The 26,309-nt window shown below is 39.8% G+C and overlaps 2 protein-coding genes across 5 annotated transcripts in view; one reads left to right on the top strand and one right to left on the bottom strand.

Moving 5' to 3' along the window:
* uba7 (ubiquitin-like modifier activating enzyme 7) overlaps positions 1 to 7,649 on the bottom strand; it is a 35,756-nt gene extending 28,107 nt beyond the window's left edge. Inside the window, exons 1-15 of one of the 2 annotated variants that reach the window (XM_046383485.1) lie at positions 7,426 to 7,649; positions 7,148 to 7,316; positions 6,510 to 6,644; positions 5,675 to 5,781; positions 5,496 to 5,586; positions 5,060 to 5,192; positions 4,797 to 4,894; positions 4,570 to 4,719; positions 4,277 to 4,441; positions 4,028 to 4,132; positions 3,852 to 3,935; positions 3,004 to 3,156; positions 2,193 to 2,358; positions 1,841 to 2,037; positions 1,053 to 1,117 (exon numbers count right to left, since the gene is read on the bottom strand). In XM_046383485.1, the coding sequence (XP_046239441.1) occupies positions 1,053 to 1,117; positions 1,841 to 2,037; positions 2,193 to 2,358; positions 3,004 to 3,156; positions 3,852 to 3,935; positions 4,028 to 4,132; positions 4,277 to 4,441; positions 4,570 to 4,719; positions 4,797 to 4,894; positions 5,060 to 5,192; positions 5,496 to 5,586; positions 5,675 to 5,781; positions 6,510 to 6,644; positions 7,148 to 7,316; positions 7,426 to 7,472 (1,865 nt within the window). In that variant the 5' untranslated portion in view covers positions 7,473 to 7,649. The remainder of the gene's footprint in view (positions 1 to 1,052; positions 1,118 to 1,840; positions 2,038 to 2,192; positions 2,359 to 3,003; positions 3,157 to 3,851; positions 3,936 to 4,027; positions 4,133 to 4,276; positions 4,442 to 4,569; positions 4,720 to 4,796; positions 4,895 to 5,059; positions 5,193 to 5,495; positions 5,587 to 5,674; positions 5,782 to 6,509; positions 6,645 to 7,147; positions 7,317 to 7,425) is intronic. The other variant, XM_046383486.1, reaches the window with a different exon arrangement.
* Positions 7,650 to 11,180: 3,531 nt separating this feature from the next.
* LOC124056250 (macrophage-stimulating protein receptor-like) lies at positions 11,181 to 25,335 on the top strand. Of its 3 annotated transcripts, none has more exons than XM_046383484.1 (21): positions 11,181 to 11,266; positions 12,084 to 13,373; positions 14,786 to 14,962; positions 15,401 to 15,520; positions 16,059 to 16,229; positions 16,360 to 16,526; positions 17,286 to 17,418; positions 17,531 to 17,667; positions 17,756 to 17,935; positions 18,047 to 18,143; positions 18,535 to 18,765; positions 18,951 to 19,097; positions 19,192 to 19,354; positions 19,574 to 19,648; positions 19,834 to 20,034; positions 20,134 to 20,214; positions 20,308 to 20,489; positions 20,614 to 20,723; positions 21,383 to 21,548; positions 21,633 to 21,769; positions 21,978 to 25,335. In XM_046383484.1, the coding sequence occupies exons 2-21, from the start codon at positions 12,168 to 12,170 to the stop codon at positions 22,207 to 22,209; spliced, it is 4,113 nt and encodes a 1,370-aa protein (XP_046239440.1). In that variant the 5' UTR covers positions 11,181 to 11,266; positions 12,084 to 12,167; the 3' UTR covers positions 22,210 to 25,335. The 3 variants fall into 3 exon arrangements, with proteins under 3 accessions (XP_046239440.1, XP_046239438.1, XP_046239439.1); XM_046383482.1 differs by having other exon boundaries at positions 11,189 to 11,266; positions 19,574 to 19,663; XM_046383483.1 differs by lacking the exon at positions 11,181 to 11,266 and adding an exon at positions 11,272 to 11,366 and having other exon boundaries at positions 19,574 to 19,663.
* The last annotated feature ends 974 nt before the right edge of the window (positions 25,336 to 26,309 follow it).

Below are 26,309 nucleotides of genomic sequence, written 5' to 3'. Positions count from 1 at the left end.
GCCTCCTCTGCCTGCTGATACACCTAAACATGTCTAAACAGGAACATTTTGAGTCATCGCACTGCAAGCTGCACGGGTGGGAGGATAACACAACAAAATGTGACTGTTCTTTTCCATAACCTTTTTAACCAAGACTTAAAATTTACTGGATTGTGACATGTAGATGACCCGCTTCATGAAAATGTCCAGAAAGGTTTATCACAACTGCACAACAAAGAGACATCTGAAGAAAAGCTAAACACATAAAACGTGTTTTTAATTTCCAAACATCAGTGAAATGCAATGCATCAAGCACTATTTCTGCTTGATTCATGATTTCTGCTTCTGTTTAAAGACAAGAAAAAGAGTATAAGTACTTGACAGTGTGGGGGGGGATTATGTCAAATTCTTCCAAAACAAACAGAGAGACATCTCAAAACATGTCTGAATTAGGAGGACTCTGAGGCTCAAAGCTCAGACAAAGTTAAGGTTGGAGGCTCAGCTACTCACGTGCTGTTACTTTATAATTAGGTTAATGCTTTATGGTAAGCTCAGCGTTTTTCAGTCTCCCAACACTGTCTGAGGTGTTCTAAAAAAAGTAACAGACAGAAATTCAACAATAATTCATGAAATGACATGATATTGTTCTTTTTCTGCATTCATCTAATCTCTTTTTCTATTCAGTAGATGTTTTTCTAAACCAGAGAGCCTCTAATCAGATGAGACTTTATCTATTATAGCGTTAAAGCTGCTGTGAAAGATACATTACAGAGTACAGCCTTGGCAGGACAGACTGTTTACGTAATTCTTTACTCAGGGGTTTATTGCTAAAAGCCAACCACATGTTTTCCTGTTTATAAAACAAAATAATGAGCTTGAAGCACTTCATTAGCTTTTGTAGGTCTGCTGGAATGCTTTGTAAGAGAGCAGAAAAGCATTGTAAAATAAGAAATGGAGGCCATTAAGTGCCAGCGCACTAGCAGTGGACTGGTGAATGTAAATGCATGCGTTTGTTGGCAGCAACATGTGTTGTGGAAAAAGGTGAATCACATGAGGATGGCATCATAACTTACCTCAGGAAAAGATTCACATTTTCAGGTGTTTGTTTAAAAAGCCCTTCAAACTGGTCTCTGGCCCACTAAAGGAATTGATAAAGAAAACTCAATTAAAATATAGATGTGAAATACACAATATTAGCAGTAAAATATTGACTTTTCAAATTCCAAAGGAATACCCTGAGTGAGCAGCACGGCTGTATGAATGTCAGTGTAGTCAGTATGTCACTATGAATGAGCTTTTTAGTGTGTGACACACAAATTCATGTTCTCTTCTGATAAACAACAAGCAAATATTAAAAAATAATCCTCTGGTTAGTTTTTTACTTTGGTCAGTACAGTACGGTTTATGACCACATACCTACAAAACTAATGGCATTTCTATCACCCTCATCTATGCTTGGTGTTTTTTGCTTATAAGCAAATGTTATCATGCCAACAAGCTAAATTAAAATGGCAAACAACAGGATGGCAAACCTGTTTCACATCAGCATGTTAGTACTGTCTCAAAAGAGCAGGTTAGCTTGCCCAGTTTAGCATGTTTAGCATAAAAAGATGTTTTTAACACTTTGGTCATATGTCAATAACATAGATTAAAATGTTAGAAACACCTTTAAGCGTAATGTAGTACAGTGCAACACCACAGAATTTTGTCAATCTACAAAAACCATTTTCATCCTTACATTTTAAGTAAGGCCTATTTTATGTCTGGTTATTTCATGTAGGTTTTGAAGCAAAGTTAAATCAACCTTTGTAAGACAAACACAATAAAAATAATAATAATAATGATCAGAGGTACATCATACCTGCAGGGTGTGCTCAATACGGTTAGGAAAGTTCTTGAGAGTACACAGTGGGATGGCATTACTAGAACTTGATGTGTCCTTCCCATAAGACTCTGTAAGGTCAGGAACCACCACCAGAGTATGACCCTGGCTTCCTTGAGTTCCTCCCTCCAGCAAAGGCCTCCGGTGGTGAACACACCGCTCATCGAGATAGACCCCTGGGCATCAAAAACAGGGATTGAAAATTGACTTTTACAAGCATTTGTAGTGCAAAATGTACAAAATGCTAAATGTTAATGTTCTGCTATACAATCCCTACAGTAATGACAAATTCATATAGAAATAATAATAATAATAAAGTAAGTGTCCTCACTGGCTTCTACATTATCGAGGGCTGCAGCCACTCCATCAAGACCCATGAAGAAGTTGTAGTCATACACTCCTTCACTGTCAGGGTCAAGACGATTCTGGTGAGCAGTGATGTTCATCTGTGCGTTCATCTCCCGCACTGCTTTGGCAGCAATTTCCGATTTTGATTTCTGTTTATGAATAAGTGGTCAAATGGGTGGTGTGTCTGAGGGATAATGTATGTGAGCCATGTAGGTAAAATCAAGACACAAAAAAGGTGGTAATGACAGATGAAGGAAGAATTGTGTAAAATGTTATTTTATACAAAATAAGTCGTCCACATTAGTTATTTGTGATCTTTCTGTGAATGAAATGCAGAGAAGTCATCCTTGGTCTTTAATAATTCACATTGTATGTTTACTGTACTGTCAAGACAATGAATTCTGAGTATCTCACTGTTCCTCTACTATATAACAGCAGCATCAGCACAATTCTTGTCAGATTTTTAGATTACATTTTATGTCATCATACCCACTAAGTGCACTCTACTATGTGTTACGTAAGTTGTTTAGACACTGGTGTTGTTTGCTTGGACCGGAGTGAACAACTATCTGATAAACTCCTAAAGCAAACTGCAAAACAAAACAGCCACAAGTGATGGAACACGGTAACTTTGCGTAATCTGACACTACCTACCTCAGACTGTGACAATACATGCACCCCCATTAGTGAAGCCCCCTGACCTTTCCACTTAACCAGGTCAAACAAGAACCAGAGAGCTGTGAGAGCACGTGACACTCTTCACCACCTAAAGAAGGTACTGTGCATTTTCTCACCCCAATATCCTGAGACCTGAACAGGAACTGTCGGTTCAAGTTGGATTTTTCTATGAAGTCCATGTCTGTTACTGTGATGTGTCCTTCTCCGGCACCAAGCCCAATGAGGGCAAAGTTTTTCAGAAGCTCACAGCCAATAGCACCAGCACCAACCTTGAGAAATAACAACACAGGGTCTATTAGATTAAATGTACATTAGCTCACGAAATCCAAGTGAATGTCATCAAGTTAAAGCTAAGTTTTACAGATAAAAATAGATTGCCTTAATTGATACACTTGAGTCCTGCAATATTGTTTTGTGATACTGTATCAACTCTCAAAAACAATTTTTAATTAATATTTTGCATGTGATGATGATGGTGGCTGTGGTTCATTTTGTGCTCTCCGAACCCCTGACTGCTACAGAGCAGATTTGTAACTGTTCCACTCCAATCCCTGTGTCATGATTTGTATTACAGCACCTGATTCTTACCAGCAAATGGCACTTATTGTTTGTCTTTTACAATGTAGCAGAAAATTATTCATTCTTCCTGATGGATTTCATGCATGTAGTTTTGACAGGCCTAAAACAAACACATGCACATGCTCACTCTCTCAAACACACAGAGAGCCAGTAAATAGCAGTAAAAATAACACTTCTGAAGGAAACAGAGAAAGGGCTTATCACTGGTTAGCTGTCCCTGCACACCAAGAGATCAACACTGCCAGGAAATACCACCTGAATCACAGCCATTTCCTGCATGTGCCATCATCAACACCAGACAAGATCAAAGGAAAACACAGATGGAACTCCCGCATTCCAGTGCAGAGTGTGCCCCCTGCTGGACAAATACCAAACCTGCCCTCACCAGGAAGTACTTCTGCCTCTGAAGCTTCTCCTGGAACTCTGACCCAAACACTGCGATCTGTCCATCGTATCGTGTGCCTTTCTGCCGGAGAGGAAAACAAAAATTTTAAAATTGAATTTAAACCTGAAGTCTGACTGAGTGTTCCTTATTGATGGGTGAATTAGCTCATAACATACTGCTGAAAGGGAGCACTCTGCCAATCGGTCCTCCTCTTCAGGGAGGCACTCAAGTGCATCAAAATATAGCCACTGCTGAAGAGGCGTAAATTTCCCACTACATGCCTGCAGGAACAAAATACACTCAGCTGCAACACCATACAGTAAGTGCTAAATCATGTATATTTAATATGCACAATGTAACAATAGCAGTGTTATACACCATCAAAAAGTGAAAGATAAAACTAATGTTACAGGCATCAACCCCACCTTAATCACTTCTTGAGCAGCAAGGCCTCCAATGAAAGCATTCATAGGAGCCAAGTCACCCTGGGCTGTGTAGGACAGGTTTCGCACAGCAGCTTCATCCAGCTCTTCCAGCTGTGCATCTGTATTCAGCTCTCTCACCACGTCAAGCAGGGCATCCGCGTCTGACTGCATGGGATCAATCACATCAAGAAGTGAGTGGAAACAATCATGTAAATTGCTTTAATGGTAATAATACAACAACAATATGAATATGAATTAAATATTAGCTGTAATATTCTGTAAGCTTCACTGACCTGAGACAGAGGAAGAGGGAGTCGCTGTTCTTTCTTCACGAAGCTATGGAGGGCTTGGAAAGCCAAGTGCAGGGTCTTGTGCCTTGACATTTTTCCATAATCATTCATTATCAGCAGCTTAAGGTCCAATAGAGCCTCACTCAGTGGTTTCTGCAATTTTAGTTGTGGTCATCTTATTAGTAAAGGGTATACCTTTTCATGTTAAGGTAGAACACAAGGATACTCACAAACTTTATCTTGAAGGGCTCCTTAACCTCAGTCACAATTCCACCCCGTTCATAGTCAGAGAAGGCTGATGTGTCGCCAATGCTGAAAGAGTACGGGCCTGGTGATAGAGGTGGCACATACATATGGAGACAAAAAAAAAATTATCACACTGATTTACACTGTCTACCAGGATGCTCCTTGAAAGCTTGAAAATGAGCATGGCTTATGTCTGCACTGTGTGTTGCAAGAAAAAAAAACCCCAACATGGTAAAGTAACACTAACCACGGACTTTGACCTCAACGGGACTGATGCCATTGAGCTCCGTCATGCCTTGGATTTCAGAGAAGGAAACTTTGCAGCCATCTGAAAATCCATGTCTCTGGTCATCTGTGCACAGCACTACTCCAGGATTCTCCTGAAATTAAGTCAATTTGATAACCTTCAAATATGAAACAAATATTTTAGCAGTAATGTTACAGTATGTTTGTTTTCTTTCAGAAAAAGCACAATCAGAAAGATCAGATAGGCTGTCTGGGTCTAGTTTTTATGCTTTCTTCATTTCCTTCCTGTACATCTTTGGAATTCCCTGCACAACCCAAAGACATGCAGGTTAAGTGAGCTGACAGCACTAACAGGTTGAGCGGGTTTAAAAGGGGTGCCTGGAAGTGTTATAGAAGCCTTTAATATACCAGTAACTTTAAACAAATGGAAATATCACCTTAGTTACTGTTTGTATTATCGCAGATCTAGGGGTCTCTCCATCCCGGTCCAAAACCTCGAACTCCTCCCCAAAGTCACAGAACAACTGACTGCAAATGAACCATATGGTTTTCACTTATTTCTTTCATGCTTTGTATAGTGTCAGTCTGATTTTTGACAGCTTGTCTGCCAACTTACCCACAAAGTCCTTTGGTGTCTGCTACAATGAACTTGATTCCATGCGAATGGCAGAGTTCACCAAAACGCTTCTGATCATCCAGCGAGGAGTCAGTGAGGACCACCACCTGAAAAATGACAGTTTCCCTGCCCTTGTTTACATCACTTGGATGTTTGACCTTCACTTTGCAGAATGACACATGTGCTGAGTTTCACATTACAAGGCCTTAAATCAGAGTTTAAGACATGGCTGTATGAGCAGTAACCTATAGTGATCAAATACAAAACCTTCAGAGTAAAGTATACATCTCATGTCCAGTAGTCAAATTTTGAAATGAAAAATGTTAGCAGATTTAGGATTGTTCAATGAATGTATACATCCATCCATCCATCCATTTTCTATACGCTTATCCGTCAGGGTTGCAGGGGAGCTGGAGCCTATCCCAGCTGACTACGGGCGAGAGGCGGGGTTCACCCTGGACTGGTCGCCAGTCAATCGCAGGGCCAACACACAAAGACAGACAACCACACACTCTCAGTAGTAGTAGTAGTAGTAGTGTTCCCGGAGAAAACCCACGCAGGCACAGTGAGAACATGCAAACTCCACATAGAAGGGCCCAGACCGGGATTCGAACCTGGAGCCCTCTTGCCATGAGGCGACAGTGCTAACCACTGCACCACCGTGCTGCCCTGAATGTATACAATTTTCAGAATTTCAAATCTAATCAAATCTTTTGGGAAAAAACATATCAGACAGAAATTAGACACAGGCACAAAAGCTAATCATTTGCTTAATTAGCCTTAATGGAGAGCAATATGAAGCCACAAAGCTTCATAAGATACCACAGTGACCTACCTGGAATTCCAGAAGCAAGCAGTCATCCAGTGGTCCAGTGTGGGCCGATACTCTTACACGCGGGTTTAAGTCAGACAGCTGTTGCAGGGAACATTCGGCTCGGTTCTGACCAAGATGAGACTCCTTCAGGAAAAACTGGTGCAAACATGAAAATCACAGTTTGTTACGAGGCCCACCTATTCTGGATCTTTCCACTGTTATCACACAGCCTTCATCAGCAAGCTGAGTTTGTTCGATTGTCTTGAGAAGGCTGATGTATTCATAATTCTGTTTGATCTTTTGTTGAAATTCTTGTTAAATCTTCAGAACCCTCTTCTATTTTCTTTATAGTGACAGTTCACTGCATAGGAGTGGTAGGGGAGTTACTGTAATTAATAATGAAAGCAAGATCACTTCCTTTACAAAAACTACTTGCAATCTCCCACATACCTCGTCCAAATTCTACTCATATTGCTCTGCCTTTTCACAGATAATAAGATCATTAACCTCTACTAACCATGCATCCATCCCTAATTTTAATTTAAAATTCAAAATTTTAAATTGTTGCTTGAACAGTTTGATTACTGTAACCTTTGCCTTTGAGTTGCACCATATATCTCAGGAGAATGTTCCTATTCATGACACCGTGGGGTTAGCACCTGAGATGACAGGTCAGTCCACGCCGCCTGTCCTTCATCCTGGACGGTGACGGACTTCACTCCGGACAAGATCACATTTTTGGCTATTTCTACTCCGAGACCACGCATGCCTGCGATGAGGACGGTGGCTGCGCCCATCCGGTGCATCGCGTCGTGACCCAGAACATACCTAAGCAGGTAGAAGAACAACTGGATCAATGGCCACACAAGTCTACGGTACCTGTTCAGGTCTCAGTCTACAGTTAAACTGATTTCAGATCAGCGTGAGGAGTACTTACAGCTGTCTGGAGTAGAACCCTTCGTCGATTTCACCGCTTTCGGACATGTTGCACTTGCAGCTGACGGTTCTCCGATAACGTTATGAGATGAGCAGTTTGTTGTGAGCACTGAGCTGGAATAACACCTTCCAACAACAAGCGAACCGGTCGAAACTGGGCGTGACAAATGATCACAGTATGAAGTTTTACTTTCGTTTCAAAGGATTCCTGTAGATGTTAGAGCTGCTGTCAAGAGATACTTTCTGGTGTGGCCACTAGAGGGCGAGTCAGGACCGTTTATCGTTTCCCACCGTTGCCCCACTGCTCCTGTGAAAGTCTAGGGTACATCACCGCAGTTTATCCCTGTTCCTCAATGTAATTTGAGAGTGAAACCAAAACTTAGTTGTTGTTTTGATTAACTCAAGTTTTTACTCACTGTGGAAACTATAATCTATAAATTCCGGGATTAGAGCCATTTGCTGAAACTAGAAAAGAAGGATGTTGTTGTTTAAGATCTTTTTGAGCCTCTTTTCAGATGCCATGAAACACATGCATACCAATTTTCTTTACTTTTTCCTTCAGTCTCGTTTTAATTTTTGGGCAAATTCATTTTGCCAGGGCGACAATGGTCTATCTGACTTTCTGAGCTCATACAGGGCAACAGGAGTCCAGGACGGTCAGACAAGTTGAGTTTGACCAAAACATGAATTAGAGGCAGTAAAAGAAGCAGCTCAGAAAAACTGCTGGCAGATAAAGCCAAAAACTTGGCGGGTGTACTGTGACGCATGATACAATGACACATCATTATTTCATGCATTAAATCACCACAAGAGTCAAACAAGCGTCATTTAAAAACATGATTTGTATCCTTATTATAAAGCGTTGCCAGTTTTGCTATGTTCACCTTTTAAATCTGAGTGTGTACGTGGTGCAGTTGTGCCTAGGACCATGTTTTGAGACACCACAACCGGTTTAGAAGCCAGTTATAGCACAATATATAACTTTTACAAGTGTTGTATATATGTTTGCATATTACACTGAGGAATTGTTTTTCAGTTCTGTAGGAGAGATTTCATGTACAGAAGTTAAACTTTTAAAATCACAGATATTTAGACCAACATATTGATAGATTTTTCAATGAGGGAGAAGGCATAGGTGAAATGTATGGACATTTTTAACTAGTTAACTGAACATTTTTTGTGGAAAAATTGTACCATATAAAAATGATTATTCAACGCAGAGCATTTTTATATGTCTTAAAACATGTCCGGAGGGGATCTTAATCATTTCCATGGTGACAGTAACAACGATACACCCTAGTATTGCTTAATGATGAAGACTGAAAAGAAATCTCTTCCAGAAGAAAGTACTGCACGCTTAGGAGAGACGGTCAATGATTCATCATCACGTATCAAGTAGAGGCAGAAAGATGGCAAACCACTAAGCTCGTGGTGGTGTGTGAATAAGGAACAAACAACTTCAAGACAACATTATCTGACAAAGAATCAGATTCAGTGTGATGACTAAAATCACTGCATTACCTCAGGAAACAGACAGCATTTTGTCTTTTTCCGAAAGTCATACAAAGATCATTTCTTCACTGTAGTGATTTTTCAGCTATTTCTTCTTCTTCTTAATCTTATTTTCTTAATTTCATAGGATGAGGGTGAGTGCTTTCTCTCTGCCCGCTCAACACAGACTAATGCACATGATACACTAACCGTTAATGCTGTATGTATTCATCCATCACTAATAACCATCGCTTTCAGTCATTTGCAGAGACGTTCCTCTGACAGACATTTACGGTAATCAGTTTTTATTATGTACACTTTTACAGACTGGAGAAATACTTATTTCACGCGATCTGATTTATTGATAGTCTCAAAATTTTTGTACACACATAATAGCCTATCAACAGTGTTCAGTAAATCTTCATTAATTAATAAATTTGCAAAAACATCCTTAAATCGCAAAATCGTAGCTGCCAGACACGATGTCATTTGTTTCACTGTTATTATAATCAAAATCATTTCAATCATTATTTACTTGTCTTTATGTTAAAAGGGATGTGAGTACTGCAAGACAACCGCACGAATGGTAAAACCACTCGCATAACATGTGGGAAATACATTTTACTCGTGGAAAATTCAGACACGTCTCTGGAGACACTGCTGCTGCTTAAGCACAAAATATTCCTTGTATGGGAAAAAAAACCAAAATGCATGTTTGTTTGGTCCGTGTCCTTTGCGAGTTACACGGGGACAGATGCAAACCCCAGGACTGGATGTGATGTCATTAACACTGTTGTTTTTGACTTGCTCTTGATATCTCAGCCCTCAGTGAAAGTGAGTTCTTGTCGAGCTCAAATCAAAACAACTTTCTCGGTCTCATGCCTTTTTTTTTGTTTTGTTTTTTGCACTTTTGCAGTAGTCCTCTCAACACTGTTATTAGATGCAGGATCTTGGTGTTTACAGGTTTGGAGCAGTGATGAGTGACACTCAGAAGTGTGTTTTCCTTTGCTTTGGATGAATAAGGTAACTTTTCAAACAGTCTGTGATTACTGAACTTTGGATTCACTGGTAGATGTTTAACTTTCAGATCTACAGTGCTTCATGTCACAGTTGTATTTGGAAATGCATGATGATATACTGATATACATATATGATATATACTATACAGCCTCATTTTATATGGTTCAATTGCCAGTATCCAACAGAGTCAACTTCTCCTTTACGTCAGTAGTATTTTTATGTAGGAGGTCACACTGCTTACTTTACATGAGGTGGTCTGCTTGAGGAGTGAACACATTCTTCTCATAGCTTCCTGGCTGGAGTGTCCAAAGACTAACTGCAGTCCTCATCTAACAGCAATGCATTTTTGGCAAAAGTTCTTCAGGAGCAGATAGAACAGACTGTTTTCACATAGTGAGGAATTTTTCCACTAAAATTTACAGGATGACTCTCGAGGGGAAAAGGAGCTGCAGTAACAGATATGAGACGATTCTTTGGAAGGAAACCATGTTTTTTAAAGTGGTCAGATTTCGCAACTATTTCATACTTCCTTGTTGCGGGCGCGGCTTGACAAGACAGCTCCCACTTGAGGAATATTAGAGTCAAGCACGTCAGAGTGACAACAGCATTTTCGGAGGTTAACTTTCAAAATAAAGGTGAAATCTCTTACTCAAGAACATGTTGCAACTTTTAAGCTTACAACAAGTAAAAGCAATTGTTGACAGACTATGGGGACAATTTGAATTAAGAAATTCAAGGTGTTTTAAATGCAGCCGACCTTTTAAAAAAACTTGAACTTAATTACGTTTCAGTTGTATTATTTAATCATTTGTTCAATGCCTTATTAAAAATTCTGTGTTGAATTAGTATGGATAAAAAAAATTATTATACGTGCGCGTAAGTACAATGATATAATAACTCTCAATACCTCTGGTGATATATAGTTGCACAATGCTCATATTGTCTCTTCAAATCCAGCACTGTAATGTATGTGATTTCCATATCTTATTTTGTTGTAATTATTATCTTAAATTGGCTAAATCTTTAACAGTTTAATCTCAATCAGATTAGACTCGATTAGGCTAGTCTTTGATGAGAATTTCCAGTCCAAGGATAAAATTTTATCTTACTCTTGTTATTGAAGAGAATCAGCAGTCAATCACAAATCACGTTGGCAATGCTGAAAGCAATTCCATTGATCACGCTTCCTCAGCGAGGGGGTTAATCCATGCGCGCTTTTATTTTGAAGGATCTATTTTAAGATCCTGTTTTTCCATCTACACAGGAGTTGTCTCAAGGACTTTATGCAGTTCATTGTGAGCGCCGTGTTAGTGGGTCTGCGGTGCTGTCAGGTGAGTGCTGCTGCAGGTTTTTTTTTTCTTATCTTGAAAAGAATTCTCAATTTGAGACTGTTGGACGAATCACAGCAGCATTTCCCCTTCTCAAAGCCAGGTAAGATGAAATTAAATGTATGGAGGTAGCCTAGTAGACACTGGTCCGCTTTAATGAATGACTTAACACACTTTAGTTATAATTCCTAGATGTGTTGCGATGGTATAACACTATAACATATAAGTTAGTACATACTGTCTTAATTATAGTCATCTGGACTTTTAACGTTAAATGTGTGTTTTTCCTCTCTTTTGCTCCGCGGTATATAATTATAATAATTAACTACCTGCTGAATGATTTGCATAACTATCTGACTACCCATGAAGTCCAGTTTATTTATTTAGTTTTTTTTATTTGTTATTATTCTCTTTATGGCTCTGGAGGTCTGAACATTTGTTGCTTCACATGTTGCAGCAAGTCATGTCTTGCCCACTCCAGATTTATCTTGACTGACTCGCTATTTTTCCACAGGCATTATCAGCTTTATAGCTCAGTAGGTTCCACAGCTACGCCATATATGTGCATATCAAGTCAAACTCATAGACACCAAGCAGCAGCTACTTAATCATGTGTCTCAGAGAGGAAACAAAAGCTCACGCTTCTTCCTCTCTGCTCGACTCCTCACGCTGTACTTCTCAGTTTAAACAAGCAAAAATATTTATAAAATCTGCTGCCTGCACTTCCAAAGCAGTGAATCTCTGCTGAATGTGAGAATCAAGTGCTACTGCTCTCTGTCTGTTAAATCTCAGCATTCCTTCTCTGTTCTCCCACACACAGAGCTCCTGCTGGTTCTTCAGAATGTTCTCTTTGAGGGAAATATCTTATAGGTAACAAACTATCAGGGAGGACTGTGACGTGGAGATGGTCACTTGGGCCGCCTTGCTGACAGTATGCATATGGATACAAACGCAAACTGCCTCAGGAAAGCACGTATGTGCTTCTACTCCACACGGGCTGGTGGATTTTACTGTAAAATACTCCCTCCCCCACTTCCAAACAGACAAACCTATACAGAACATAGCAGTGAACTGGAATTTGCAACAGAGAGAGGTGTACATTGCATGCCAGAATGTAATAAAGGCTGTCAACCATTCTCTGGAAAAAATATGGGAGGTGAAAACTGGACCTGTTGGCAGTCCTGACTGTGAGACCTGTCAGGTGTGTGACATAGAAACATATCCAGAGGACCCAGTGGATACAGACAATGAGGTTTTGCTTTTGGATCCTGCTGGATTTCTCTTGCCCTACTTGTACATTTGTGGGAGTACTCAGCATGGCATCTGTTACTTCATTGACATTAGCTCGCCACAGGCTCAGCCTCACTGTTTGTACGATAAAAAGCGAAACTCTCCAACCGATTGTCCAGACTGTCTGGCCAGCCCGCTTGGCGCCAAAGTCACCATCGTTGAACAGGCGGCCACAACATTCTTCTTTGTAGCAGCTTCTGTAAATGACAAAGTGACACAGAGGTATCCAAGGAGGTCAATATCAGTGATGAGGCCGCTTTCGACTGAAGATGGCTTTCTTATGGTTATGAATGGGTTGACGGTGCTCCCCAGTCTACGGGACTCATACAGTATTGATTACATCTACAGCTTCTCCACCAAGGAGTATGTCTACTTCCTGTCACTGCAGAGAGAAAATCCATTAAAGAGCAATTCAGCTTTTCAGACTCGTCTGGGACGACTGCCCATAAAAATTCCAGAGGTGTGGATGTACAGGGAGGTGGTCCTGGAATGCCGCTACGACCCAAAGCGCAGGAGGAGACGGAGGGAGGGTTTCAGGGACATTGTGTATAACGGGTTACAGGCGGCACATTTTGGGCGAGCTGGGAAGGATTTGGTGGACGAGCTGAGGGTTGATGAGACAGAAGACATTCTGTATGGGGCATTTGCAGAGGTGAATGAACGTGGTGAACCTCAGAAGAATTCAGCCCTGTGTGCTTTCCCCTTGAGTAAAGTAAACCTCGCGATTGATGAAGGTGTGGAGGCGTGCTGCAAGTCAGGTCCTGAGCAACTGTCCAGAGGCCTCGGCCACTTCCAGCCACTGGAGAGCTGCCCACATGAAGTGAGTAACTCTTTTTTTTAATGACTGGTTGTCATCAGAACAGAGAAACAGTACAAAGGTCCCCTTATTCCCAGACAGGAAGTGACCCATCCAGGCAAACATTGTGTAATTAAGTCACCTGAAATGAAGTTTTATCAGTAAGCTTACAGTTTTACATGCCTTGAGCAATAAGGGATAGCATGTTATAAAAAAAAGACTGTAGTAGGTGAAATAAAACTTAATTACTGGACAGTGGTATCCCTGAGGCAGCTCTGACTGAGGTGTGTGTGAGAGAACTGGGAGCGGTGGATGAGTCACTGGTGTGACCTGTACATTGCCAAACCATTTCCTTGCTCGAGTAAGTTTCAGTCTTTCTCATGGAAAGGGTGGCAACTGTTTACAGTACAGAGCTTTGATATGAAATGTAATTTAAGGTAAGAGACTCAATGATCAGATTCCTTAACTGATAAGCGACCAGAAAATAATGGGACTGGAAGGTTAAGGTGGCTTGGTTTGCCCTTAAAACACCGTCACTGAACAGAGCATTTGGCTGCGTTGCCTGACAAAATAATAAAGGTGTGGTCTGTTTCTCTGGATGGAGTTCATGCTGTGTCCTTTGAGCTCTCACAACCTTGTGTATGCTTACAGGAATGCGTGCCAACAAACACAAGTTATAAATCCTGCTGATAAAAAGGTGGAATTTCATTGGGAAGGACTGTGCCTGGCTGTTACGTGTGTTATTTGAGCAGGAAATAGGCAGGACATTTAAGAAATGAGGGGTCAGGAGAAAGGGATCACTCTTTGTAATCAATCAAAAAAAAAAATGGTGGTTGAAACAGTTAGCGTCAAGCACTACCTGAGTTCAAGTTAAGTATTGGGTGTGCACAATAAAATGCCTTGGACACTGTGTGTATTCAAGCTTGAAATGCTGGGATATAAAGTGACTGAAAAGATCAAATGAATATAGAACATTCAGATAGTGGGAAGCAAACAGCGGCGTGTTGGGGCAGGTCTGCTAAATTGTTTCACAGTGGAATGCTTACAAAAAATTTAACATATCTTCTTTATTTGTAAAAATTGCTTTTTATTAACAAAAGTAACTAATGCCCTGCCAACCATCCACACACATGTGTCATGTACTTTGTTTATGTGTGTGAAAGTATGGAACAGTAGTTGACAAACAGTAATCAAGTCAACATATGGAACTGGACTCACTGCTGTTTTATGGCCTTGTCCCTCTCGCAGCTTGTAAGAAGACAGCACTTCCTTTTCCCCCTACCATGATTTGTAAACATATGCGTATGTGCTCAGAGTGACGCTGATGCTGAAAAAGACAGATACTTTAGATTTCAGGTTTATGTATGTATGCACATTCCCACTCCTGACTAAAAACTAGCACTCTTGTTCTGGCTGTGTTTTTCCCACTTGTGCAGAGCTTTGATGGTAATGACACATGCAGTGCCAAACCCACTCTGGTATCAAAGCCATACTACAGACTGGACCTCTTCAACAGGCACATGAGAGATGTCCTTTTCACTGCTGTCCTGGTCACCACTATTGGGAATCACACACTGGGCCACTTTGGTACCTCAGATGGACGCATACTGCAGGTAGAAATATGCAAGCACATTCTTTCAAAGAACAATTAAGTTTTGAACTGTAATGTGAAACAGATATTAATTTATCCCGAATAAATAAGTCATAAATAAAATACAACCACACAACCAAAACAATAATTGAAATGGCCTGTCAGGCTCTATGAAGAAAAATTGAATGTAAACACAACAGGCAAATATTGAGGTCAACAAAATGATGTGTCAGTAAGTCGACGATATATGCACAGGAAGTGGATAACGTCATTATTGTGACAGAGCTTATTATGTGCTCAAGTTTCTGCCTCTGAGGTTTATTTTACCACATACAGAAATCTCTAGGTGTAATCTGTTGAATACTCACAGTTCACATTGTTCCCTATTTTTTCTGTCAGATAGGAGAAGGTTTATATGAAGACCTAATGTGATGTTACTTCTCTGTTTTGTCTGCTTTAGGTGATTCTTTCTCTGTATAGGCCTATTGTTTTTGCCAACTATTCTCTGGAAGGGGGCGAGGTGTCCAGGAATGCAGCTGTGTACTCAGAAGATTCACTTCTCTTTGTAGTTGGAAATAAGGTACATTTTCTAATATCTATTGCAAGTACTGCTTAATCTTTTTTGTGAGGGGAAAGGGACTGGAGCACACAGATTGATTTGTAGTCCTGAATAGTACAAACAGACCAACTTTTACACACTGCTGTGTCTTCCATATACTGTCAACCTAGAATAAGTGTACAGTAGTCAATGGATAACAGGTTGAATAGCATTTTAGATCTATTTGATAATGCATCCAAAGGTGGGAGTTGCCATAGCCAGTGTCAAAGAGCCACACGCGAAATAACACAGTTAGATCTTAAAGTTAAAAAGACAAAGAACGAAAAGGACAAGAAACATCTGTGTTAAAAGTATGAATCCAGAATGCCTCCCTGCATGGATGATTTCACCTCCCGTTGGAGACAGTGAAAGTTCTTCTCTTTCCCAGAACTTAAATGACTCTGCAGAGCCATGGTTAGCATGTGCATAATGTCAAGCAGCAATATAATCCGTGTTTTCCTGCGTATCTTTCCACTCTTTTCTCTTACTCCATCCTTGTCTTCCTCCCCGCCTGATCTAGATGTTCAGGGTGCCTTCTGCAGGACCGGGGTGCACGCATTTTATGACATGCCCCTTGTGTTTGATGGCTCCACGCTTCATGAACTGTGGCTGGTGTTCGGGAACCTGCTCGAGGCAGTATGAATGTGCTTCACACTGGAACAAGGACTCTTGCGCACCTGTCATAACAGAGGTAGAGCTGCTGTTAGGTGTAACTGATTAGGCAATGCATGAAGTTTGAACACTATGAGTCATAATGCGATTGTACTGAGGTGCTGATTCCTAATCTAATCCCTGTCTGGATGAATCCCTTTCTGTTGTAGTTTTTCCCTAAAATGGTGCCAGCTGGTGGCGACACAGAAGTGACACTGTGTGGCTGGGAGTTTCAGTCTCCCCTGCGACCTGCCATCATCAGCGGCACAACCCACATCATCAGAGTGGGCTCCGACACCTTGTGCACTGTCCTGCCTGAAAAGAGCAGCAGTAAAATGTGACTATCACACACGCACACACACACACACACACAGTTAATTTTTATCAGCATTTGTTCTGAAAGTACTGCACTCTGTGAGCCTCTAGTCAACAAGTTAACTGGTGGAGGGTGATATGAATTAGTTTATGGATGGAGCTTGAAAACCTCTTTATTAGTTATTTCTCTCAATAGTTGGTCTATTACATTTTTTCAAGTTACATTTGGTCAATTTGAATTTTGTCTATGCAAAAAATATATTAATTAAAACTGGTCTATTTATAGATCCACAACCTTATCTTGTTAGGCTAATATTTTTATAAGCGTCTCTTTTTCAATGAATATATGTTCCATTCTGTGTGTCTATAATTTTTTTTATATACTTTGTGGGATTACTAAAACTTCACTGTAATTTAAAGCACAGATAATGTTTTAATCATGTATGGAGCCCTATCATGAATTGTTCATACATTGACATTAACATAATGTAACAAATTAAGTTTCTGTATATCTTTGTTATGTTGTCAATGGCCTGATTGAGAGCCTACAGGGAAAAATGTTCCCTATTTTAGTCAAACAGAACTTTTTGAGAGCTTCAGTGTGCACACACTCCTGAAAGAAAAGAATTGTAGCAAATGTGTTGTTTCCAAAAACCTGTCAAGTTTTTGTCATGTTGCCATGTTTGCCGTTGCTCATTTCTGTCTAACAAGCTACTGGCTCTCAGGATTATCTTCATCCACAGAGCTGATAGGCACATCATTCCTTTTGTCCTCAATACAGGCTAGTATGCAAAATTCAAGAAAAAACCGAACCGAACCAGAACCTCACCATCACTCTGGAAGTGCACGAGGGGGAAGTGGAGGGCCGCTACTCAATTGAAGGCACAGCTCAGATTTCTGGCTTCTCTTTGGTGGTGAGAATTTTTATGCAATTGAAACAGTGTTCTTTATTTGCATCAGTTGGCATCAATGATACGTATAATGTTATGTAACATTATTAGTTATCTTTGACCTCTGTCTTATCAGGAGCCTAGCATAACAGAAATCAGCCCCGACTATGGACCCATGTTTGGGGGAACAACAGTTACCCTGACAGGCAGATATCTAAATTCTGGGATACAGAGAGATGTCTTCTTTGCCAATAAAACATGCAACATTCAAAGGTGAGCAACACAGAAGACAGTAAGTATTTTGCAAACACATGACTGTGGTCTACAGTGCATTCATTTCACTGTTTACTGTTCTTTTCAGTACTTCTGAAGGGAGTGGGACTTTGTCTTCAATCATCTGCAGCACAGTAGCTGCAGCAGGTGTGGAGAAGGTACCTGTGAAAGTGCTCATTGACAACTTTCAAGTGACAACCACTAAGACGTTCCTCTATAAGGAAAACCCTGTTATAAACTCTATACAACCTCAATGCAGTATCCAGAGGTAGGACACTGACCTCAGTCTGATCTGGTCTTTTTAACAAACTTATTCCATTTCCTCATCATAAATCATGTCAGTGTTTGTATCACCATACTCATTTATACTGTCATTCAGTGGCTCCAAGCTGGTGATAGAAGGCCAGAATCTTGATTCTGCCCACAAAACTGTGGTTCGGTACACTTTCAAAAAACTCAACAAGTCTCTTGAGCAAGTAAGTCAACTATTTGATTTTATCCTTTTGCACAACTTTATGGACACCTTAGACTCTTTGGCTGTAGATGATCAAAAGAATATAAATAATTGATTTGGTCATTTTTCAAGGGAAAATTTGCTGGTTCCAGCTTTTCTTTTTCATGTATGAGTATCTTTGGGTTTTGGATTGTTAGTTTGACAAAAGAAGCAATTTGAAGACATCACTTAGAGCGCAGGAAAATTATGCTGAGCATTTGTCACAATTTTTTAACATTTTATAGGTTAGGCAATTAATTGATTAATCCTGAAAATAATCGCTACATTAATCAATTGTAAAAATAATCATTAGTTGCAAACTTTTTTGGCACACTGTGACAGTAGTTGTGATTTCAAACACTATTTCACTTAAGGTCTGCAACGGCACCATAAATGCGACACATATGGAGTGCTGGGCCCCTGCTTTTCCTGAGGAAATGCCAGAAGAGAAGTCTCACTTAGGATTGCTTTTTATTAACATGGATGGAAAAAATAACCTCTGGAATGGACGGTTTGACTATCTTCCCAAGGTCAAAGTTATCCCCTTTGAAAGCGATGACAATTTATTGCTTCTTAAACCAGGAGAGACGGAAGTATCACTGCATGTATGTTTACACACTCTTACACAGTCTATATCCTTTTATATTAAGTTACTTGTTCTATGAAAATCTCAATAATATTTGCACAGCACTATAATTAATGTGCAGTCTTTGGTATAGTAATCTATACAAAACACAAATTAGCACTTGTCTTTTAACATATAAACTTTTTTTTTCATCCACTTAAACAGCATAGCAATCTGAATATAGTGAACACATGTATGAAGATCATAATGACCATTGGGGGTGTGAACTGCAACGCTCAGGTGCTGTTAAATGAGCTGACCTGCAGGATTCCTAAAGGTCTGGTTATTCGCAGTGAAGGACTACCTGTCAGGGTGAGAGGATCTGCTTTTAAATCATCAAGCTTAACATCACTTCAAATGAATCACTTTCTCTAACAAGAGTAAATCATCTGTTCCACCACTGTAGGTGTATGTGAATGGGGAAGTCTATGATGTTGGCACAGTAGTGAACGATGACAGCAACAACAAATCTGTGATTGCGGGCATTGTGCTGGGCATTATTGCTGCATTGGTAGCAGGTGCTGGCCTAGCGTTAATTGTGATGATGCATTTGAGGAAGAAAAAGAGAGGTGAGAAAATGTGTATTTTTCTTTATTTATTCTGTCTACCAACAGTAGTTGAAATTGTGATAATAATGTAAATGTAAAATTGATTTCCTGTATGTATGTATGTATGCTCGTTCTTTATTATTAACCTGACCAACTGTAACTTTCATCAGTCAATTTACTCTATATTTTCAAAGTTTATTTTTCCAGAGAAATTTTCATTAATTATATGTATCCTTTCAGCCAACATTGAGAATCGTTTATCAACAATGCTCTCACGGAACCGAATGGACAGCAGCACTGGTTTCTCCCCAACAGGTGACTACAGACGTGGTGAGACTTCTAAATTCAGTCTTTTATAATCCGTCTTGACTGGTTCTTTCATCTGTTTGTTCCCTTCTCTTCATCCAGTACACATAACCCTAGGAAGAACAATTTAGATTAGAAAGAGTGGCCTATCCCAACATCTTAATGGTATGTGTGTTTTCTGTTGTGCGCTGCAGTCGATATGTCCAGGCAAACATCAGGTTCAGGAGGAATGGCCTTATCGAATTCTGCCAGCTATGATCATCTTGCCATTCCTTTAATGCCACGGGACAATGTCTCAATGGTCAGTCTAAGCCCTGAACTTCTGGATGAGGTCAAAAATGTATTGATTCCTGCTGAGATGCTCCAAATTAAGGACAGCCAGATTATCGGCAAAGGTAAGACTCTTGTCTTTAATAATGTTTGCTTGTTTAGTTCTTTCTTTCTATACTTAAGTAAACAAATGTTCATTCCAATGACATTTTCATGTTATGCAGGACACTTTGGGACAGTTTATCATGGATACCTGATAGACAGCAACAAGAAAGAGACCCACTGTGCAGTTAAATCGTTGAACAGTATGTAAATACCCATTTTCTCACTGAAGCGAGCATGATATGAGCTTGTGGCTGTTGGATTTGTCTGTGTAACAGCATGTGTTTTATTAACAGGGATCACAGATTTGGGGGAGGTGGACCAGTTCCTCAGAGAGGGCCTCATCATGAAAGGTTTCCACCACCCTAACATACTGTCTCTGCTGGGCATCATGCTGCCAAAAGAAGGGCTCCCTCTGGTGGTTCTACCATATATGAAGCATGGAGATGTGCGTCATTTCATCCGCTCTGAGAAAAGGGTAAATTACGCAACGGAACTGTCTGGACCAGCAGGGTCATGAATATTTACTCTGTTAACTTGTTCATACTTTATTCGGTTTTTAAACGGGTCATCTCAGTTTAATGCTTCTTTGTCCTCCACAGAACCCAACAGTGAAAGACCTGATTGGCTTTGGTCTTCAGGTTGCCATGGGGATGGAGTATTTAGCCCAGAAAAAGTTTGTCCACAGAGACCTGGCTGCACGTAACTGCATGTGAGTGTGAATCATACGCTGATTACTTGTCCATGACATGTCCATGGAGAGGTTTTGTCACACCATTTCAGTGTCTCCTATAGTTTTAAACATAACCCAATCTAAGCTCAGACCATGTAATCTAAAGGTTTATTTCATTTACTGAATATCTTTATTGACATGAATTAAGCAAGGTTGGTTTTGTTCTACAGTCCACTGCGGTATAGCACAAAAGCATTTATTAATGCTGAATTAAGGGTGTTGTGATACACCAGTATTGATGATAACCATGATATTTAAAAAGTGAAATTCTGATAATATCATCTTAAATAATCCAATGCAGATCTTGTGGGTCTTTTGTAATCTGTTCCTTTTCATTTTTAATTAGGTACAGTTGTTATTTTGTATGCTTTTGAACAGCTATGATTACAGACTCGCTCTCCACCTCCCCACACAATGAACAAAGCTAAAGATGAATTTTTCTATAGATATTGGGATTATATTTTTATCATGAATCTTTTTGGTGTAAAGAAAATCTGGTATTGTGACAGCACTATCCTGAATTTTTCAGAAAGATAGTGAAAAACAGAAATGTACCTGCTAAACATTGCGTCCTGTATTGTTGTTCATCAGTTACGCCATCTGAACAGGAACGGGATTAATATGCCTTCTATTTCCAGGCTAGATGAAACCTTCACAGTAAAGGTGGCTGACTTTGGCATGGCGAGGGACATCTATGACAAGGAGTACTACAGCATTCAAGATCACAAACGGGTCAAGCTACCAGTGAAGTGGATGGCCATCGAAAGCCTGCAAACACAAAAGTTCACTACCAAGTCCGACGTGGTGAGTGTACAGTATACAGGCACCTGAAATACAATTACAACTATCATGTTTATATCTACAATACACTGCTCATCTATTTCCCAGTGGTCATACGGCATCTTAATGTGGGAGCTGCTGACCAGAGGTGCTAGCCCATATCCAGGTGTAGACCCCTATGACATCACACACTACTTGTTGAAGGGACGTCGACTGCCACAGCCACAGTTTTGCCCTGATAACCTGTAAGAACCATAAACGAAACCTGTACATATCGCACCCCTTGCAGACATGCCAGAACTGCATGAATATTTTATCATTTGAGTTTCTTCAGGAGACTCAATTCTCTATGAATATACATGAGTTTTATCTTGTTATTTTTAAGCTAGCAACAGGCATCATACAATAGGTCACCCACCTTCTAACTCATTCACTCACTGATTAATTCCACAGGTATTCCATCATGCTGGCATGTTGGGACCCGGATCCTGATTGCAGACCTACCTTCAATAACTTGGTTACAGAAGTACAACACATTCTGTCATGCCTGGAAGGAGAGCACTACATCAGTCTGAAGGTTAACTATGTCAACTTGGACCAGCCAAGGCCTTACCCATCCCTGACTAGCTCTGCAGATGAGACTGAGGTCTCAGACTTGGATATGGACAGTTATGCTGCCAGCTGAGGGAGCAGAGCCTCTCTGATCGGAACAAAAAAATCTGGGCTAAAGTTGCAAGGCATGCAAGGGACGACTTAACCTGGATTCATTTATGTGTTACATAAATTGTTGATCCTGTCTACAGACCTGACCACATTTAATACTTACATAATCAGGCAGTCTCACTGGGATTAAGATCTCTTTTTCAAGAAGAGGAAACACTCACAAGGACAAAATTAGCAAACAGAAACAACTTGACACTCAAGAGTTAATAAAAACAATCAGTAAATATCAGTCAGCAAAGTTTCAAAATCTCCAAGGAATGTAAGACTGGTAGTTTGCAGCTCATTCCATTTAAAAGGTACGTAGTACCTGAACCCAGTTCTGCCAAAACTAGGGATAGTAGGGATGGTGTATTGTTGATAGTTTCATAAATAAATAACATGAGGTGACTATTTCTTCTTCACTGTAAGGATGTCCATCCAATCAGCTGATACACACAACAATGATCAGTACATAATTTGTCATTTGTGGTAAAGTGTGATGCACTGTGATACACGAGTTTAATTGCTGAAGAGGCAGCATGACAATACAGAGTATCTCAAGGACAGACATGAAGGTTAACTGCACAATAGTTTTCGAGTTGGAAGAAGACAGAACTCCTTCAGTTCTGTGCAAGAATTTTGATTTTTAGTTTTTGAATCGCAATTGTATATGAATCTTGAATTATGGTCTGCTGTCAAGTCAAATTCTTAAATATTTCTATAATAGTGCCGTTTAAAGTTTTAATGGCAGAATGGTTAGAGTCACAGTTGGAGGTGGAGAAGGACAAATACTTGTTCTTTTCTGCATGTTAAAACTACAATCTTGAATTTGAAAGGGCAGACTGAAGACATGAAATTGTATCATCAGTGAAAAAATTAACGTACTTACGTTAAGTACTGATAAGTATTCGCAGTGCACTAAGAAAAGACCCCTGTGGCAGCTGTTTCTGATGGCAAGATAGTTTGACTGGCTACCTTCAGGTACAACAGACTGAGTTCTTCCTGTGAGGTAAGAGTGAAACCAACTAAGCATGGTTTTGTGTAGATCAAAAGACTGTAACTTGTGGAGTTCACGATCAACGGTATCAAACGCTTTTGAGAGGTCAACAAACAGACAATGTTATCAGTGACTGAGGCTGCGGCCGTTACTGTGCTATGACCCAGGTGAAAACCAGACAGTGAGTCAATAAGGGAGCATAGTTGTAAATTAACCAATGATTCTTGGAATTTTGCTAAGAAAGTTGATGGTAGTTCTTCATATCTGAGCCATCACCATTTTAGTTTAATGGTATTACTGTGGTTCTCTTCCAAGAAGCAGGAATCATGCCTGTTAAAAAGATTTGGTTAAAAATATGTGCTAAATGAGGACAGATTAAGGGGGCAAAGAAGATGTGGGTCAAGATTATCTGCACCAGTGTTTTTGTATGCTTTCGCTGAAACCAAACTTTACATCTGTGCTGCTTTCCAAGCTAAAGCAAAATTTGCATTTGGGAGAAGTGGAGGCTTTGGGGACTCCCTCTGCTGGACAGATATGGGAATTGACTTCAGTAAAATCTGCAACAGCATTAAATTAAAGACCAGAGGTCAGGAGGTGATTAAAAGCTTCAACCATGTTAGGAATATGACCAGATGTTTAATTTAAGGTGGGAGGTTTGACTAAATCAAGTTCTTGAGGGGTGCTATGATGGTACAAAATTTTGTGAAACTGTCTCATCCAGAAGGGGCTTACAGATAGTAAATTGAGTTAGCCTTTGTAATCATGCTGGTGCAGGTTGTCTAAATGTTAACCAGTCCTCAGAGTTGGATCTGGAGCCAGCGGATTTACCCTCGGTCCAGGCTTTGTCTCTGTTGTGGATGGCAAAGGAGAGTTGTGGGGAGAACCAAGGACTGTATCTGGTTTTGCTTTTAATGGTTTTTATGGGGCATGTCTGTCAGCAGTAACAGTAAAAAAAATGTGAAAAGTATTTCAGTGCCACGACAGGATCAGTAATAGTGACAATAATAAAATGTTTCTAATTTCTTGTGGTAAAATATTGCATATAGGTTTAGGGATTTTAGTGTCTCTGACAGGACGTGATGCGTTAGTGAAGACTAATGTCCAGTGAAAACTGTAGCGACAGGTTACTTTTTGCCTGGAAGATTTGGGTACTGATTTAAAAGACACTGTAGGTACAATAAACTGTTCTCTGAGCTGAGATAAAATCATGCTGGAAATTCCCCATCTGTTATTGCATTTTATTTGAAGCGAAACAGAGACAGCATGTAGATGGAAGAAAATCTTTTTCTTTTCTTCACACAGCTCAAGTGTGAATGAGACAAAATGAATGTGAAAAGTGCTTTTATATGTGCTGTTATATATATATATATGACTGATTCTTGGCAGGGGGTGGGGGGATTAAATGCTGACATTTGCTTACATGTGCTCTAGGAGTCAACATTTTTACATTTTTGGCATTTTATAATATATAACATGGATATTACATTCCCTTCAAATATGCTATTAAATGCAGACTTAATAGTGGCTGTGTACATGCAAAATCATTGTACTGGGCGTACAGATTTTGAGGCTGTGTCATAAGCTCTGCACCCACTGAATTATGCAGTGAGCTGTCTGTGCTGTTCATACAGTATATTGACTGAGGCTTGGAAACACATCTAGTCCCTGTCATCATCACTAGAGGGCAACCAATGCCTCCTAAAGCATATTTCAGTTGCTGCTGCAGTGATGCTCTGCACAACATACTGCACCAATATATTTATCTGAACCTCAGTCTTTTAAATCAATCAACATGGCATAGCATCCCGTCTATATTGCACATATAAACACAATTTTTTGGAGGTTTCAGAATTTTATTCACTGATACACACAACTTTTAGACTGATGAAGCCGTACAGTTTAACTCAATAAAATAGTTCATGTTAACTAACAAGCATTCTACCTGGGGTAATACATTTGGTTCTGATATATTTTTTTTTTTTTTTTTTTTTTTATTGCTACATTTCCTCTCTAGGTTGCACTAAAAATAGTTTTTTGCACATACACATGTGCATTCTTGTCTCTAAATGATGTCAACAAATTGAATAAAAAGAAACACTGATGGGAAAATGAGACAGGCTGAATAGTTATTTTTCTTTCTGGTTAAAAAAAAAAATGCAGCTTACTGCAGCAAGAGAAGGTGAAGAAGTTCTTCATGAAAGCGGATCACCAAAGCCAGTGACATGAGGTATGAGACTCCTGTTCCCTGGAAAACTCACACACTGTCAGAGGTCTGAGTTATGTCAGCACAACCACAGTCAAAACTGCAGGCACCTGCCTAATCTGTGTATCTAGCATTTGCAGTTTTTGCAGTACTCTGTATGAATAATTTATAAATCTAAAAAAAGATTTATTTATTTATTTATTTTTTAATCCCTTGCCTTCAGGTACCGAACAGGTGGCAGTAAAAATGACAAGCTCCGGCCGCGTGGTTGCGTTTGGGCGGCTTCCTGTTCATAAGACCAAACGGGAAGGCAAAATGAAGAATCTTATTTTTTTTTTTTTTTTTTTTGACAGCCACCCCCTTTGAGAATTGTTCTTATTTAAATCACCATTTGTCCTTCCAGTATCATCAGGGCAGAAGATAATTATGAAGATGAGGTGAGTAATGGGAAAGAAACTACAGACAATAGACCTCGGCTTGAAGCAGAACTGGGAGACCGTGAAATGACCTCAAGGTTTAAAAACAAGTCTTTGACTAGATTTTTCTACGGATTTGTCCTCCAATTGATGATCACGGTCATGCAGATATCTATCTATAGATGCAGATATCTATCATATCTATATATAGATATGACCAATGTTGGCACGCACCAGGTTTGACCCTTTACCTGTTGACATCCTATAAAAGTGCAAATTTGTAGTGAGTTGTTAAGGGAGGAAGTAAGCAGTCATCTATGTGTGGATCAACAAGTGTGCCAGTAGACTTCAGGCAAAACATGGCTGACTTGAAACCACTACTTTTTGAAACCACTGAGGTATATAACGATGTATGACATGTGTTCACTTCCTCCAATCCAAAATATCTTTGGGAAAAATGTATTTGT

This window comes from Scatophagus argus, chromosome 3 (genome assembly GCF_020382885.2).
Source record: "Scatophagus argus isolate fScaArg1 chromosome 3, fScaArg1.pri, whole genome shotgun sequence".
Lineage (NCBI taxonomy): Eukaryota > Metazoa > Chordata > Actinopteri > Scatophagidae > Scatophagus > Scatophagus argus.
Note: the sequence above shows the minus strand (reverse complement) of the source record. Positions and strands in the feature narration are given on the sequence as shown.

Excerpts from the sequence above, each read along its gene's own strand:
- LOC124056250 (XM_046383482.1), top strand. The coding sequence starts at position 12,168 with ATGGTCACTTGGGCCGCCTTGCTGACAGTATGCATATGGATACAAACG. Across the intron at positions 18,766-18,950 it reads AGACGGAAGTATCACTGCAT|CATAGCAATCTGAATATAGT; the intron begins GTATGTTTACAC and ends CCACTTAAACAG. Across the intron at positions 21,770-21,977 it reads CAGTTTTGCCCTGATAACCT|GTATTCCATCATGCTGGCAT; the intron begins GTAAGAACCATA and ends TTAATTCCACAG.